Source organism: Maniola hyperantus, chromosome 15 (genome assembly GCF_902806685.2).
Source record: "Maniola hyperantus chromosome 15, iAphHyp1.2, whole genome shotgun sequence".
NCBI lineage: Eukaryota > Metazoa > Arthropoda > Insecta > Lepidoptera > Nymphalidae > Maniola > Maniola hyperantus.
Window position 1 is genome coordinate 11,226,171 of NC_048550.1, and position 18,091 is coordinate 11,244,261.

The 18,091-nt window shown below is 37.4% G+C and overlaps 1 protein-coding gene across 1 annotated transcript in view; it reads left to right on the forward strand.

The window, feature by feature from the left end:
• The first annotated feature begins 333 nt into the window (after positions 1-333).
• Ptpmeg (protein tyrosine phosphatase Meg) overlaps positions 334-18,091 on the forward strand; it is a 28,960-nt gene continuing 11,202 nt past the window's right edge. The window contains exons 1-8 of the mRNA XM_034976098.2: positions 334-897; positions 2,382-2,510; positions 9,517-9,730; positions 11,352-11,560; positions 12,363-12,512; positions 13,726-13,964; positions 17,294-17,440; positions 17,837-18,086. Coding sequence (XP_034831989.1) covers positions 748-897; positions 2,382-2,510; positions 9,517-9,730; positions 11,352-11,560; positions 12,363-12,512; positions 13,726-13,964; positions 17,294-17,440; positions 17,837-18,086 — 1,488 coding nt within the window. The 5' untranslated portion in view covers positions 334-747. The remainder of the gene's footprint in view (positions 898-2,381; positions 2,511-9,516; positions 9,731-11,351; positions 11,561-12,362; positions 12,513-13,725; positions 13,965-17,293; positions 17,441-17,836; positions 18,087-18,091) is intronic.

Consider the following 18,091-nt stretch of genomic DNA (forward strand, 5'->3'; position numbering starts at 1 on the left):
TTGAAAAAAATCGGTTACACGATAAGGGACAAAAATAGGTTTGCTGCGTCTCTGTTTATCACATTAATAACTTTATCTGTGCTCTATTTTAGTGTGAATGAGAAAGCAAACGTTCCTTTATCTAGCTTTATTACTCTATCTACGCTATGTAAAGAATTTATTCGGATGAAAACAATGGAATTTTTAAAGATAAAAAGTAGGGAAGTCTATAGAATCTGCTGAAGCTTTCAGTGTTTTTTAAATTACTGAACGTATCTTATACGTTTTAAACGTCATTAGTCTGTACGTCAATGTCATTGTCTGTGTCAATTTCAATAGATTTCAATATGGCGATGTGGGGTACGTCAAGTGGGAAGTGTTTCTCGTTTTCTATTCCGTAAATTAAAGTAAAGCACAATCATTAATAAACACAACAACACCAGCTGCCTCAAACAACTTATCTCAACCGTTACAGTGAAAAGTTTAATTTTCGTAAACAATCCTACATAAAAATAATACAATAGTGATAAAGTTGAGTGCGTATGAAATGGAATGTCCCACAATAATATTTAACGTGAAAAAAAATGTAGAGCTCGTCCGAGTTTGAGTTACGTCAATACAGGAATACCACAATAATATTCCCTTAGTGCATGATTCACTAGGTTAGAGGTTACGCGATGTGTAATTGAATAAATTCTTAGTTGTAAAACTACAGAGCCGTAGTGCTTGAAAGTTTATCTGATTAGGGAGTTCTAGTGAGTCGATGCAATGATTGAGAGTGTCTCCCGTCGTGCGTTCAGTAGTTCCAGCGGTACATACAACGTACGCGCTTCGGAGCTGGCTCGGGAAAGGAAGCTAAACATCTTCAATGTTACCATCGTATTTTTGGACGATGCCCAGCACTCGTTCCAGATTGAGGTGAGCTCTTTGTTATGACGCTGTTTTTAAAGAATTTTATGTTGTGTTTTTGCAATTACTATGATTTATATGATTGGCCTTCGAATTTTAACATTAAATGTTTTGATTTGAGTAGAATGTAGATGTTTTTGTTCTGATCTACTTCTCAGGGCTTCTTACCATCTTACCAGTTATGTCAATTACTATCCTTTATAAGTAATCGAACAATATGGTATAGTATGCGGTAGAAAATATTGTACATCAACCTTTAGAAGGAGATAGTGGATTTGTAGAGCCATTGTCTATGTTGTTGAGACCAACAAAACGTCATAAAGGTATGAGTGACAGAGACAACGCTCTACAAAGCCGAAATGTTACTCTAAAGGCTGATGTGCATTACTTTCTGCCGCATACTGTATGAACATTTCTTGTTAGTGTTTCATGACAGAAAGCCTCACTTCTGCCACTTGAAATGCAAAGTAGTTAAGTATAGAACTTATACAATATTAATAAACTAGCAGTTGCGCGCGACTGCATAAAATTTCTGCTTTCTATGGAAAGATCTATAGATCTATCAGAAATTTTCCTGCTGCCTTAAGCCTAGGTAAGTAAAGGCCTTACTTACCTACTCACTCAGTCTCACCTTAGGGCACGGAACCCAGAATAACTAAATGCCAATTTTCGTATCTCTTTCAAAAACACAGGACTTTCATATAACCTTTCAACCATCATTTTACATTTAGATGTTCTGTCCCGTTTTAGCAATATTAAAAAGAAAAAGATGCAGATAAATAACAAAATCGGCGCCATTGTTTATTAGTACTGACATCATAATAATTAGCCCACAACAAGGAAAACTAATAATGTTACAAGATCTTTGTACATCATTAAATGATATTTCTGTATGTATTTTCCTCAAAATTAATTATATGATCATTAAAATAACCTTAATATCCAATCCATACTACTTAATATCTTAATGCTTCACATTCACAATATAAGTATGGATAGTGTGTCTGTCTGTCTATTAGCTTTTCATAGCCCATCTGTTTAACCGATTTTAACATAGCGGTACAAAAATAGCGTACATCCAGATGAATATCAAAGAGTTCCCCAAGTTATATGCAATATAAATTCAAACTGAAAAGTTTCTGGCATCGATTTGGTACATATTTATATTTTTTTTTAAAGATAGCTTGCATCTCAAAGACAGATATAGGCTATGTTTAATCCCGGAAAATCAAAGAGTTCCAATGGCATTTAAAAAAAACTGAATATGTGCTTATGCTCGCGACTTCGTCCGTGTGGACTACACCAATTTCAAACTCCTATTTCACCCCCTTAGGGGTTGAATTTTCGAAAATCCTTTCTTAGCAAATGCCTATGACATAATGGCTATCTGCATGCCAAATTTCAGCCCGATCCGTCCAGTAGTTTGAGCTGTGCGTTGGTAGATCAGTCAGTCAGTCACCTTTTCCTTTTATATATTTAGATATTTGTTACAGAAAAAAGCCAAAGGAAGTGTCCTTCTGGAGCTTGTGTTTCAACATCTGGAACTTATAGAAAAGGATTACTTTGGACTGCAGTTCACAGAAAATGGTTCACCACCGAATGCAACCAACACTGAGATTACGGTAATACTTTATGATATTGACTACTTTTTAGGGTTCCGTACCTCAAAAAGAAATATGGAACCCTTAAGGGATCACTTTGTAGACAACAAGTCTGTCAAGAAACCTACAGGGTATGTCCCGTTGACCTAGAATCATGAAATTTGGCAGGTAGGTAGGCCTTATAGCAGCCATAAGGGAAAAAAATCTGAGAACGGTGAATTTGTGGTTACATCACACACAAAAAATTAAATTGTGGTCATGAACTAATAATTAGTGTTTTCAGTTTTCAAAGTAAGATAACCATATCAAGTAGGGTATCATATGAAAGGGCTTCACCTGTGCATTTTAAAACAGATTTTTATTTATTTTTATGTATTATTGTTTTTGATTTATCGTGCAAAATGACGAAAAAATACGACTGTAGTATGGAACCCTCGGTGCGCGAGCCTAACTCGCACTTGGCCGGTTTTTTATGCAACTTTTCAGGAAAAAATCATGAGATGAGGTTGTTTCTAGAAATTTTATTGATCACCATCATCTTATCATCTTCAACTTTTCAGAATTTTTCAAAATTCATGAGATGAGGTTACTCATAAGTCATAACTTTAATGTCGGCAGGAAAGGCATTCCGAACCAGTGGTAGATGCATCCGACTATTCGTAAGCACTTGTAAAAGTTTATACGAATAAAAAAAGATTTTCATTTCATTTTTTTTCATTTTAATTCCTTGATTGATTGAACATCTGTTTAGTTATCACAGCTTAGAAAAGCAAAAGCCATAGTAATCCACAATCTTATATGTAAATTACTTAAGTGCTTATATTTTCTGTTTATTGAATACTGATTTTGAAATAAATACTTAATTGAGGAAACAAAATTTCCTGTTCAATTCTAATGCACAATAATACTTATATGTTCTAAATTTTCCCTCATAACTACTTATATATTCCAAAAAAATATATAATCTAACCTATTCTATTCTATATAAATAATACACATGTGTATAATATCATGTGTTAAAAACCGGCCAAGTGCGAGTCTGCCTCGCGCAACGAGAGTTCCGTACTACAGTCGTATTTTTTCGACATTTTGCACGATAATTCAAAAACTATGATGCATAAAAATAAATAAAAATCTGTTTTAGAATGCTCAGGTGAAGACCTTTCATAATAAATTATGATACCCCATTTGATATAGTTATCTTACTTCGAAAATTGAAAATACTAATTTTTAATTCATGACCACAATTTAATATTTTTTGTGTGATGTAACCACAAATTCAGGGTTTTCAGATTTTTCCCCTAATGTCTGCTATAAGACCTACCTACCGGCTGAATTTCATGATTCCAGGACAACGGGAAAGTACCCTGTAGGTTTCTTGACAGACCAACAGACAGACAGACAACAAAGTGATCCTATAAGGGTTCCGTTTTTCCTTTTGAGGTACGGAACCCTAAAAAGTATATATATATCTATAAATAGGAAATATAATAATTTATACTATACATAATTTATATAATATGTATTAAAACCACACTTCATTGCACTTGCATTAATAAAGCACTTAAAGCCAATACACTTTTTATCAATTCACTATCAATGATAAAAACTGTCCACTACTATAATAATAAACAAGATGGTCAAGTGTGACTTTGACTCACACACAGAGAGGGTTCTGTCCCATTTTGTATTTGGACAGAGGATTTGGCATTAATGATTTCCAGATTTATTCCTTTTCTTGTGCCACAAGGCCATACTGCTATGTGTTGACGAAAAAATAATAATTACTTTACTAAATCACATAAAGATGGCGCTGTTCGTCATTAACTTGCAGTGTTCTTCGAGTGAGACTCGCACTTGGCGGGTTTTTAGAAATGTACACTTTAATATTTGACATGATATTATTTTTAGCTTGTTACAATCAGACACCATAAGTGTTCCGTTTGTACTATTGAGTTATCATCATGATCAACCCATCGCCGGCTCACTACAGAGCATGGGTCTCCTCTCAGAGTGAGAAGGGTTTTTGGCCATAGCCATGGCCACGCTGGCCATGTGCGGATTGGTTGACTTCACACACCTTTGAGAACATTATGGAGAACTCTCAGGCGTGCAGGTTTCCTTACGATGTTTTCCTTCACCGTTAAAGCAAGTGATATATAATTAATTAAAACGCACATAACTCCGAAAAGTTCGAAGTGCGTGCCCGAAATCGAACCACCGACCTCCGATTAGAAGGCGGACATCCTAACCACTAGGCTACCACAGCTTGCAGTGTAGTACTATTGAGTATGGAACCCTAACAATAAGTACTATTATAAACCAAGATTATGTAAATGATAATGACTCATTTAACACTTGAACCATGAAATTAAACCTTAGCATTAGGATGTCATGCTTTAATGTTCAATTTCCCACACTATCATCCTTGCTGACTCATTTTCTTGGATATTTTTTTTTAATTTTATGACTAAGTTTTTAATTAGGAGTCAAGTCTTTTAAACAGGAATCGATGCTCGAAGTGTGCACACATCAGTTTTATATTTTTTTACTTTGTGCAGTTTTGTGTAATTTTTTTGTGAAACTTCATATTTAATTACCCATAATAATATGTGAGTAAAAAATATTGATTTGTGTGAATGAAGATTCACCATTTTAATTACGATTAAGCAATGCAACGTTCCTATAAGTACGCGCTAACCCGGTGCGGGCGAGCGCGAGTAAAGTGCGGGTGTGCTGTCCGTCCCACCGCCTTCTCCGATTGCCATCTCGATCTGTCACGGATTATTCATTGCTTGGTGTTGTCACTTGACTCCCATATTCGAGTTACACTTTATACACGAGGTGTTTTGAGCCAGACGAGTAATTTTTAGGGTTCCGTACCTCAAAAGGAAAAACGGAACCCTTATAGGATCACTTTGTTGTCTGACTGTCTGTCTGTCTGTCAAGAAACCTACAGGGTACTTCCCGTTGACCTAGAATCATGAAATTTGGCAGGTAGGTAGATCTTATAGCTGACATTTGGGGAAAAATCTGAAAACCGCGAATTTAGGGTTAGATCACACAAAAAAAATTTAATTGTAGTCATGAACTAATAATTAGTATTTTCAACTTTCGAAGTGAGTGACTATATCAAGTGGGGTATCATATGAAAGGTCTTCACCTGTACATTCTAAAACTGATTTTTATTTCTCGACTCTAGTATCATAAGGTCGGATGTGGATTTTTGCTACTTTTCAGGAGAGCCAAAACAAAAATGCTAGGGAAATCGGGTCATAATTTCTAAACTACTAGAGATACAATTTCAGTTGTTTTTGTAATATTTAACACTTAACTGTACCTATCATTAACCATTACTAGAAATACTTTATCATTAATAAATAAAATATAAACTCACAATTTCATCAAAATGGACGATATGCGACTTTATGCTGGTAATATTCGTAACTGTGCTAAAAAATTGTGTGCATAAGTTGTAAACCGACTTTATGGCTGCAATTTTTACTATTACAAATTTGAAATAAAAGTCGGATCTATTACTTAATATTTCATAATACGTCTTAACTGATTATACATAAGTAATATTCGGACAAAAGATCACAGTAGTTATCTCACAAAAATCATTTAGGAGTTTTGTGAGATAGCAACAATGTACCTATCTGATTTTTCTGAAACTGATTAGTTAGATCTGAAACATAATAATTGCATTCGCCCGATAGTCTGACCATTGCATCCGTGTAAACCTTGTGACTTCTGAATGAATGAAAATAACATTAATAAATTCACAAATAAAGCCCATTAATTAAAAACAACGGCCAAGAATTGGAAAAAAAAATTACAAAGTAATTAGAAACCTACAGTGGGCCAAACATTTTTTGTGGAATTGCATACATGACGGTTACATCAATATAGAAATCTAAAACATGCCAACATAGCCTGATTTTCCTTATAATGATTAGGTACGTAAAGTAAGAATGGAGGTCAACAGGTACCTAGGTACTGCAAAAGTTGGTTATATTTTACAGTGGATAATGGTTTCTCATTATGTCGTATATTGGGCGAAAGCGGGGAAGAATTTTAAGTTTATATGTACCTATAACATACTAATGAAATACAAAAAAATCTTTTTAAATTAATAACACCCAACATTATTGCGTTAGTTGTAGCCAGAATTCTGAAAATCCCCGCCGTTCTTATTTTTTTTTGATATAACAAACGGTCCTGATATATCACCTTTGTAAAGGGATGTGGTCTTTAAAAATATGTTGTAGTGCCAAATCAAACTTATCAAAAAGTTTTGTTCCTTCGCATGTTCTTGTAAACTGTGACCAATCTCTTAGTTTAGTAATCTGCATTGTTTTCAGCTGTTCCCTTTTTTTCTATTTGTGCATGGATTACATCTTACTCCACGTAGGTACATGTTGCATTTTAGCATGAAGCTTGTGATTTATCACCTTTTAGTGTGGTAATCCTTATAACAATCATAAGTAAGCCATAACGATTATCATGCTCCGATTTTGTGGTCTGATAATTGTGTCGGTCATAAGACCGACACAATTATCAGACCACAAAGTCAATTCTTCAACAATTTCGAGAATACTTTGTTTCTTCTCTAGTAGATTAATGAAATAAGACAAGATACTGTTTTATTCCTTCCGCTGCAGCTGATGTTTTCAGACCACATTAAAGTAGCAACACTGCTGGTAGCATCATGAATCGTTTTTAAGGTGCAGAAACTACGCAGGTATAAGGATTTACTGTTAGTCAAATCCGGCATTGCCACTTTTGTAATAAAAAAATACTTTCTGCTTTCTTGAAAACTCCATTGCTTCGGTTTCGACTGTTCTTTTTAACAGATACTTTTTTAAACTGTTTCTTTCGTGTTTTAGTTAAGTTTTTTTATTTTTTTACTTTCACTTTTATTAGTTGTTTAATTAATAAATTAATTTATACTACATTTATATTTAAATTAACATAATCTAAAGCTTCCTATAATTAGGTGTGTTTCGTTAGAATCACTATCATCACATATTGTAGGTGCCTTATAATTTCTGCTCTCGATTAATATCAAATTCGGTCGATTATAAGACGGGTAACGAAGAAAAAAATTGATTAGGTACTCTAATTTTTTAAGGCTACCTTAAAAACTAGGGCAATAAATTTTTGAACTGATGATTTGAACTATGAATCATAAAAAACACCATAAATGCACGGTTTTTTGCTTAGTGGGGTATTATTATAATATATGTTTAGATTTCCATGCTGTGATTTTCGTGGTCCTAAAAGATTTTCTAGTCTATATTTTCAAAATGTCTTCAGCTTTATTCTGGCTCTTTACTTTTTTCCCGCAGTTTAGTCCAAAATTTTGGTGAAATAGGATGGATCTCTTACCTATTAATCACATCAACTTTAATGTAGTCACAAACAAAAAGCTTTATTTCAACTTACTTCCATGAATTTTATTGCAAAATCATTTATATTACAAGGCAAAAAGTCTTAAATGATTCACAGTCCAAATATTAATACAAAAAATTCGAAGCATAACATCTGTTGTGATTTTACCTAACTAAATTATTACATATTTTAGAAGCAGAAGTGCGTAACTGCAGTACCAGCTAGTATTACAAATAAACTTATTTCGTAGCATAATGGTCGAACTCAAAATACATCTATCATTTTTCTCCATTGCTTTGGTGCATACATACGCAAGTCAAAAAATATAATTATGGTTCTCCAAATTTTTAGAATGTGTTCAGATACGACATTATGCATGTATTTATCTTTGCAACGAAAAGAGATAGAAATACTGGTGTCAGCTTGGCAGAAAGAGCCCGAAATGCTCATTACCTTTATGTAAAAAAGTGAGTTTGGTCGGAGGTACACATCCGACCTTATGATACTAGAGTCGAGATTTATTTTTATGCATCATAGTTTTTGAATTATCGTGCAAAATGTCGAAAAAATACGACTGTAGTACGGAACCGTCATTGCGCGAGCCTGACTCGCACTTGGCCGGTTTTTTTTTATTGAATTCTATTCTACGTACAGCTCGTGGGTTCTAGGAAAACGTTTTACGCGTAGAATATCTTACAATCGTCTTGTTCACTTTCCCGCGCCGATCTGGAAATTGCAGGCACATGTTGCGTGAAATGCTTGTGATTACGTTGCATAGTAATATGTATGTTTCTAATACATTGTGTTTAACTTATCATAATATATTATCAAGTGCCCATATGTCATATAATCACTTAAGGGTGGAATTTCAAAAAATCCTATCTTAGTAGATACCTACTTTTTACAAAGAACACACCCTCCAAGTTTCGTGTCGCTAGGACCAGCAGTTTAGGTTGTGCGTTGATATATATTAAGTCAGTCAGTCAGGACTTTGAGTTTTATATATTATACAGATTTTATTCCTTTACAAGTTAGCCCCTGATTGCGACCTCACATGGTGGTATGTGAAGATACAGACTAAGATGGTAGCGGGCTAAGCTGGAAGGGATATGGCAGTTTCTACATGGAGTCGCACCGGAACGTACGAGACCATAGCCTCTCACCAGACCAGAGACCATTTAGAAAATATAAATTCCCAACTTGCCCCTGCCAGTAATTTTTAGTTTTCATCACACTTGCTCATAAAGTGACTCTAATTTCACCGCAATTAGGCACTGTATGATGACACCTATAATAATCAAACTGTGACTTTTTCATTGCTATTATTCACAAGTGAGTTATAGTTTATTTTATTTTATTGGTTGAGTTGCTTTGTTCTTAAAAAAGTTTCAATGCAAAAAAGATCGTGTTCAATAGGTAGGTAGTACAAATAAATTTTTAGTATTATTTTCTTCACAAGTGTGTTGAAAAATGTCGTATGATACACGTGTGTATTAATGATTACCGTCCTCGGCTATCTTAAGACCCTTACCTGACGGCTCGAGTCTCAATGGCGCCTCAGCGGTAATCACCAACATTACACACTTGTACCATAATGTACTATTACCTACTGAATTTCCACTCCTTGTTCCAGCGTTGGCTAGACAGTGGCAAGTCAGTGAAGAAGCAAGTAGGTGTGAACGCGCAGTTCTGGCTTGCCGTGCGTTTCTACCCGCCCGAGCCTTGCCGCCTCGCGGAGGAGTTTACGAGATACCTCCTGTGCTTGCAGCTGAGGAAACTGTTGTTGGATGGTAGAATGACTGCCCCTAAGAACACAGCTTTGTTGCTTGCATCTTTTACTGTACAAGGTATGTATAATAATCTACTTAGGTATCTCGTAGTTATGTGCTATAAAACCATCGAAGTACCTATAGGTGTACCTACCTAATTTTTAGGGTTACGTACCTCAAAAGGAAAAACGGAACCCTTATAGGATCACTTTGTTGTCTGTCTGTCTGTCGGGTCAAGAAACTTACAGGGTACTTCCCGTTGACCACTTACAAATCTTATGTTAAAACTAGCTTATGCTCGCGACTTCGTCCGCGTGGACTACATAAATTTCAAACCCCTATTTCACCCCCTTAGAGGTTGAATTTTCAAAAATCCTTTCTTAGCGGATGCCTACGTCATAATAGCTATCTGCATGCCAAATTTCAGTCTGATCCGTCTAGTTGTTTGAGCTCTGCGTTAATAGATCAGTCAGTCAGTCACCTTTTCCTTTTATATATTTAGACTAAGTACAGTACGCGGCCGAAAGTAAAATACATCGGCCTTTAGAATGACATTTCGGCTTTGTAGAGCGTTGTCTCTGTCACTCATACTTATATGACGTTTTGTCGGTCTCAACGACAGAGACAATGCTCTACAAATCCGCTACCTCCAGGTCTATGTACATTATTTCTGCCGCGTACTGTACTTACCTTACCATCACTACCCTTATTATAAATGCGAAAGTGTGTTTGTTTGTTGGTTTGTCCTTCAATCACGTCGCAACGGAGCAACGGATCGACGTGATTTTTTGCATGGGAGTGGTTAAAGACCTGGAGAGTGAGTGGCTACTTTTTATCCCGGAAAATCAAAGAGTTTCCCGGGATTATAAAAACCTAAATCCCAAAAATGAAGGCGCGGGCATCAGCTAGTATACTATACTTGTGCAATTTCGGTTGATATAAAAGTTTAATGTAAAATATGTTTGCATCACCATGGAAACAGTGCTTATTAATATATTAGGACACAAGGATAAATAATAGAGCATAATATTCTAATTATAGTTGTATCTACGCAAATATGACAACAGTAGATAACAACTTAAATATAATAATATTAATATTGTACTACATTTAAGATAGCATTGTTATTTAATTAATGAAGAATTTTGTATGTATTTCCTTACCTTCCATCTTAGACGGCATAATCACAATATATAAGTCCCGCAAATTGCTACTGCGCTGCAACCATGTCTCATTAACATCGAAATGACGTCATTTTGACATCAATTGACGTATATTTAATTAAAAATATACCATCAGCTCGAAACTTCAGTCTAGTGCTGACGTCACTAAAATGGCGACCACGCGCATTAACGATTTGCGGGACTTGTATCACCAGGTGAGATTGCAGTGAAGGGCTAACTTGTAGCTGAATAAAAAACCTTCTTTTTGAACTAGTGCCATAGTTTTTACATTGTAAATGCGAAAGTGTGTCTGTCTGTCTGCTAGCCTTTCACGGCCCATCCGTTCAACCGATTTTGACGAAATTTGGTACAGATATAGCTTGCATCCCGGGGAAGGACATAGGCTACTTTTTATCCCGGAAAATCCAAGAGTTCCCACGGGATCTTTGAAAACCTTAATCCACGCGGACGAAGTCGCGGGCATCATCTAGTAATATCATAAAAGTTGACATAAAAGAAATATTTTTGATTTTCAGCGGAAATAGGAGACTACAACGCGACGGAACACCAACCGAACTACTTATCCGAACTAAGCTTAATTCCCAAACAAACGGCTGAAGACGAGAGACGCATAAGAGAGCTGCACAAGCTGCATAGAGGACAATCTCCCGCGGATGCTGAGGCGAACTTTCTGGAGCATGCGAAGAGATTAGACTGCTATGGGGTGGAATCACATCCCGCTAAGGTATGTATAACGCGTAAAATTTAACCCCTCACGCGCTTTTTTAACTTTGTGTCAAATTTCATGTCAAAAGTAGGATTTTAGTCCTTATTATACTTTTAACCAGTACTTTTGACATGTCAGTTGACACATAGAGTTAAAATGGCGCGTGAGGAGTCATTTTGTACGGACTATCAAATCACAAAACCCAATCATCCCCCCAAAAAGTCAGGCATGTATAAAATATTTCTCCGGAAAATGATAATTAATGCTTGGCGGTTAATTTATTTAGATGATTTAAGAGGCACTTAAATTGTAAGATGCATCTCACTATTGAGGGTTAAAGTAATAGCTTAGTTTCCAAAGTCGCCCGCCAACATTTTACGATTTTGTTTTCATTTAATTTAATTTAATTTAATTTATTTTATTTTATAGAGACAAACAGTTACAATTAGTTAACTAGATAGTATATATATATAAACACTTAAACCAAAGCAGTCTCCAATGAGAAATTAACACTTATAATAAAGAATTATGTCCACAACACACGGGCATAGTATGCGTATGAAAAACTAGGTATCGTCGTGTTCCAGAACAGCGTACGCGTCAACACATTCTCGTGGAGCAAAATCGTCAAGATCTCCTTCAAGAAGAAGCAGTTCTTCATACAGCTCAAACGAGAACCTGTAAGTAAAGGAGATATTCATTGGCGTGACGTCAATCGGTATCGTCGTATTCCGGAACAGCGTACGCGTCAACACCTTCTCATGGAGCGAAATCTTCAAAATCTTCAAGAAGAAGCAGTTCTTCATACAGCTCAAACGAGAACCTGCAAGTAAAGGAGATATTCATTGGCGTGACGTCAATCGGTATCGTCGTATTCCGGAACAGCGTACGCGTCAACACCTTCTCATGGAGCGAAATCTTCAAAATCTTCAAGAAGAAGCAGTTCTTCATACAGCTCAAACGAGAACCTGTAAGTAAAGGAGATATTCATTGGCGTGACGTCAATCGGTATCGTCGTATTCCGGAACAGCGTACGCGTCAACACCTTCTCATGGAGCGAAATCTTCAAAATCTTCAAGAAGAAGCAGTTCTTCATACAGCTCAAACGAGAACCTGTAAGTAAAGGAGATATTCATTGGCGTGACGTCAATCGGTATCGTCGTATTCCGGAACAGCGTACGCGTCAACACCTTCTCATGGAGCGAAATCTTCAAGATCTTCAAGAAGAAGCAGTTCTTCATACAGCTCAAACGAGAACCTGTAAGTAAAGGACATATTCTTTGGCGTATCGTCGTGTTCCAGAATAAATCGTCAAGATCTCCTTCAAGAAGCAGTGTCTTATTAAACAAGACTGCTTGAGCAGGAAAGGTCTGCTGCAGCTGTTAGTTTACGTTATTTAACTATCATACTGCTTGAGCTGTCCGGTATAGTGGCTTTTACAGATAGCTTATACGAGTTTATAGGTATGGCTCCTGCGGTAGTGGATTGGTGCGGGGGAGGGTGACAGTTGTCACAAGTTGACGAATCACTGAGCTCCGCGACACGCAGGAACCTACTCAGTTATTCGTTATGCCTGTAGTTAGCTGAAAGACTTACAGTGCGACAAGGCTCTTTTGGCACTTGAATGACATTGACAGCGGGGCGCTGTTGGAGAACAAAGGCTTACAATATTCAAACAAGAACAAAGGGGACACTTGACGGCAACGTTAAAACCTCAATAGCTCAACCGGTAAAGGAGTGGACTGAAAACCGAAAGGTCGACGGTTCAAGCCCCGCCCGTTGCACTATTGTCGTACCTACTCCTAGCACAAGCTTGACGCTTAGTTGGAGAGGAAAGGGGAATGTTGGTCATTTAACATCAGTACCCATATTATAAATGCGAAAGTGTGTTTGTTTGTTGGTTTGTTGGTTTATTGGTTTGTTGGTTTGTCCTTCAATCACGTCGTAATGAAGCAACGGATCGACGTGATTTTTTGCATGGTTATAGATAGAGAAGCCCTGGAGAGTGACATAGACTACTTTTTATTCCGGAAAATTAAAGAGTTCCCGTGGGATTTTTAAAAAACCTAATTCCACGCGGATGAAGTCGCGGGTATCAGCTAGTGGCTAATATTCTTTAAAAAAAAAAGCCACGCACCAAGATAGCCTTGTCGCACTGTACCTACCAAATGTTTTCTTTGCAGTCGGAATCATACGACACAGTGCTGGGTTTCAACATGCGCTCCGGACGCGCGGCCAAAGCCCTTTGGCGCTGTAGCGTGGAGCGACACGGCTTCTTCCGCCTACGCGCACCACGACGACGACACTTACTGGAAAGCTTTGGTGCCTTTGCGGGAGTCACTGCTCCTACCGTGGCACGGACTGAGACACAGGCGCTAGAAGATGCCAGGCGATCCCGCTCCAGTAATAGAAGCTTTGTGAGGTAAACCTCAATTCCCTCTCCTAGTAATTTAAGATCATTTTTCCCATAGGAGGGAAAAGAGGTTTAAAATAGTGCCAGACTCCTATCGGCTAAAATCCCCTCCTTTCTGCAATCAACCATGTTCCCGAGTTGTGGGCCTATCATTACTGCTGACCTATTTTCCTTCTCTTTCACAAACACTAATTTTAGACTTGTGCCTGTGGAAAGGACGATTGCCGTGAAGTAGTTCAGTAGGGCGATTGTCTAAAACCTGCATCAATCATTATTACAGTCTCAATTGTTCTGATTGGCTGAATTTGTGCGATTCTTGTTGCAACAATGCATTGTGGCCAATAGTGAGCGAGCATTAACCAATCAGAGATGATTGCGATCGTGACATTGTAGCTGTCAAACAACCGCGGTAGGGCCACTGCAGGCCGATTGCCGTAAACTGACATGTGACATCGCAATAGAAATATCCTTAAGAATCGTGATCGTTACAGTTGATAAATTTGCTATCGCGGACGACTAATGCACTATATCGCATTTGGTCATTATCGACATTTTGATGACGTATTGGTAGCACGGACCTATTTATAACCCGACTAAATCGAATATCTATGGTAATCACTTGGTAATCTAGCAATTTACATGGACATAACAGTCTCCTAAATTTGGCTACGTTACTTATTACAAATAAGTAGTTAGTCTGTGGTAACTATTTAGAACCCCAGACCACAAAGTACAATTTTTTGTTGTTTTTCCTTAGTTTACGCGTTTGTTTTTTGTGATTAATTCTGCAACTTTGCTTGCTCCTCGGACTCCGGAGACTTAGTTTTTCTCACTGAACTTATACGCAAATGCCTGGGCACTGATTTGCCTAAGTATTGGGACCCTTATTGACGGACTGTGGCTGCTTGGAAGTTAGAACTCGTAAGTTAACAAACGTTATCATTCAATACAAGTAAAGGCTCTCATGCGGGTTTCCTCACGATCTTCCTTTTCCTTCACAGCTAAGCAAGTGATATTTAGTTGTTACAAAGGTATTAAACTCCGAAAAGTTAGAGGAGTTTTAACAGCGTTTCATAAAGTACCTATTATACAAATTGAGTCCATTGCTACTGGTGGTTATGACTTCATAGTAAGTACCTCCACACTACAAGTGCTTTCTCGAGTATGTTTCCTTATGTATCTAGAGCTGCCTAAAACGTTGCTCTTCATATGAAAGTTTGGATGTTTCTTACTCCTTCGCACCACAAATATTTAAAGAAACAATTTGGATTAGCTAAATTAGTAACAAAGATACCATATACACTGATTCTAAAGTTCTCGCAGACAACGTCATACCTAAACAGAAGCTGGTAGTGCCTAGTGGTATAGATTAAGCAACACAGTCAGTGGTCACTTACTCAGTTATCATAATTTTTTTTCAGGCAATGGTGATACAGTGCTGCATTCATTTCTTCATCCTGACAAAGATATGGATTGGGATATGTTGTGAACTCGAGCTCTTGGACCCCGTGCAGAGACAAATAAAATAATGAACGGTGCCAGATTAGATTTATAAGAAGCAGATGGTGATATAATTAAAATGTCTGAATCTAATCTACTTTAACAAAGAATACATAAAAAATCATCAAACTGTTGTTTTATTATAAGAAGCAGATGGTGATATAATTAAAATGTCTGAATCTAATCTACTTTAATAAAAGAATACATAAAAAATCATCAAACTGTTGTTTTATTTGCCTAAATAATTTAAATTCCAAAGTAATTTCCAAAGCTAAATCAATTAAATCAGAAAATGATTTGACTTTTGGACATTACTTTGGGGAATAATTTTAGAAGTTCCCCGAAGAGCCTAGTGGTTAGGATGTCCACCTCTGAATAATTGAAGGTTGGGGGTTCAATTCTAGGTACGCATCTCTAAGAGTTATGTGCGTTTTAAACAGTTAATTATACTTAACTTGATTTAGCGGTGAAGGAAACATTATGAGGAAATCTGCATGCCTGAGAGTTCTCCATATTGTTCTCAAAGGAGTCAAAGGTATACTATTATGTTCAGCTTGTCGCTGGCTCACTATAGAGTACGGTTCTCTTGAGTGTGAGAAGAGTTTTGGCCATAGTCTACCATGCTGGCCAAATGCGGATTGGTAGACTTCACTTCACACACCTTTGATAACATTTTGGAGAACTCTCAGGCATGCAGGTTTCCACACAATGTTTTCCATCACCGTTAAAGCAATGATATTTAATTATTTAGTTAAAATGCACATAACTGTTCTCCAAGAAGTTATAGGTGCGTGTAAAAAGTACTCTGTGATTCTCGTTTCTCAGTGTTAGTATACCTCTATATTTAATGTACTCTGTGCATCAAACCTACTAATGAAAGAGTCATCACATATTCTTTTAAAAGTACTTATGAGACTTACATTAATCTAAAAATACTTTTATACTATTATACTAGCTTCTAAAATTAATAATTGATTTCTTATCTAGCAAAAGAATTACTATAGCCTTTTTTAATCCCTTTCATAACTTTATTTTAATTAATATGAGTAGTAAAACGATTTGCGGATAGCTTATGTCACTGATAAAAACACCTCTCGAGTTGTTTCAATGAAAACCTCATTTGACGTAACATTTGTCGAGGTTCTTATATGACATCAAACTTCAAAACGCGTCCGCAATAGCATTTTTCATACAATAAATTTTATCGATAGTGTAAATGAACTGTCAAAACATTTTTTTGTCCACATCTATCCTTTGTGGACTGTCTCACCGAACCGTGATAGGAAAACCATATTTTGACATTGATGCTGTCATTAAATGATAGATGCAGTCGATTCGCAATCGGCCCGCTGTAATACGTATTCTGACATTAACCAGAATTTTGGTTGTCACATAGAAAATACTCTGAGGTTGAATCTGTGAAATGGGTGATAGCGGTGCTAAGTGAGGCGGTATAGCGAAGTGGGGGTGTAGGTGAAAGGGCACACCTATTTATCTCGCTCTATCATATCCAAGTTGTATGTCTTTCTTTCTGGCTATTCGTGTATCATTCGTCAGTAAGCCGTATTGTAACTGTCTATGGAAAAAACCCATGTTTAGATTATAAGTCCCGCAAATTGTTAATTCGCGTGACCGCCATTTTAGTGACGTCAGCACTAGACTGAAGTTTCGAGCTGATGGTATATTTTTATTTCGGCTGACGTCAAAATGACGTCGATATCAATGAGACAAGGTTCCAGCGCAATAGCAATTTGCGGGACTTATCCATGTCCGTCTTTTGTCTATAGGCCTGTTTAGGTGATGCCAGCTTTAGTATAACTTTTGCCCTTTGCTAACAGACGCAGCAGTTCCCGTACGCGAGACAGATCGGCGGGTGCGTCCCCGGCCTTGTGCGTTAACAACACGGCCCGAGGAGCAAGAGTCACGGCGCACGAGGAACCGCCGCCGCGAGCCGCCTGGGGTGACGCCGAGAGAGACAATGACGAGTACGTTACCATCAAAATAGGCCAAGTGCGAATCGGACTCGCCCACGACGGGTTCCGTACCATCGTACAAGAAATTACGATTTTTAATGATTAAAAACAATCTCGTGAATTTTTGATGATAATAATAATTAATTAATCTACTCAATGGTATCAGTACCCTTATTATAAATGCGAAAGTGTGTTTGTTTGTTGGTTTGTCCTTCAATGACGTCGCAACGGTGCAACTGATTGACGTGATTTTTGCATGTGTAAAGACCTGGAGAGTGACATAGGCTTCTTTTTATCCCGGAAAATCAAAGAGTTCCCACGGGATTTTTAAAAAACCTAATTCCACGCGAATGAAGTCGCGGGCATCAGCTAGTAAAGTATAACAAACGAATTATTTTGTTCAATCAGCAGTGATGGCGGTTTCCTCGAGCGCGCCTTACGCGTTCCGTTCCCGTACGTGGACGAATCGGAGTCAGAATCCGCACCGGAACCGGCAGAGGATGAAACGGAAGGCATTGAAGGCGCCGTGTACGTGCATTTATCCGCCGGAGCGGACGGCCGGTTCGGATTCAACGTCCGAGGCGGTGGAAATGGTGTTCCAGTTCTGGTGTCCAGGGTAGCTCCGAGAACGAGGGTCCATTTGCAAGAGGGAGATCAGGTAAC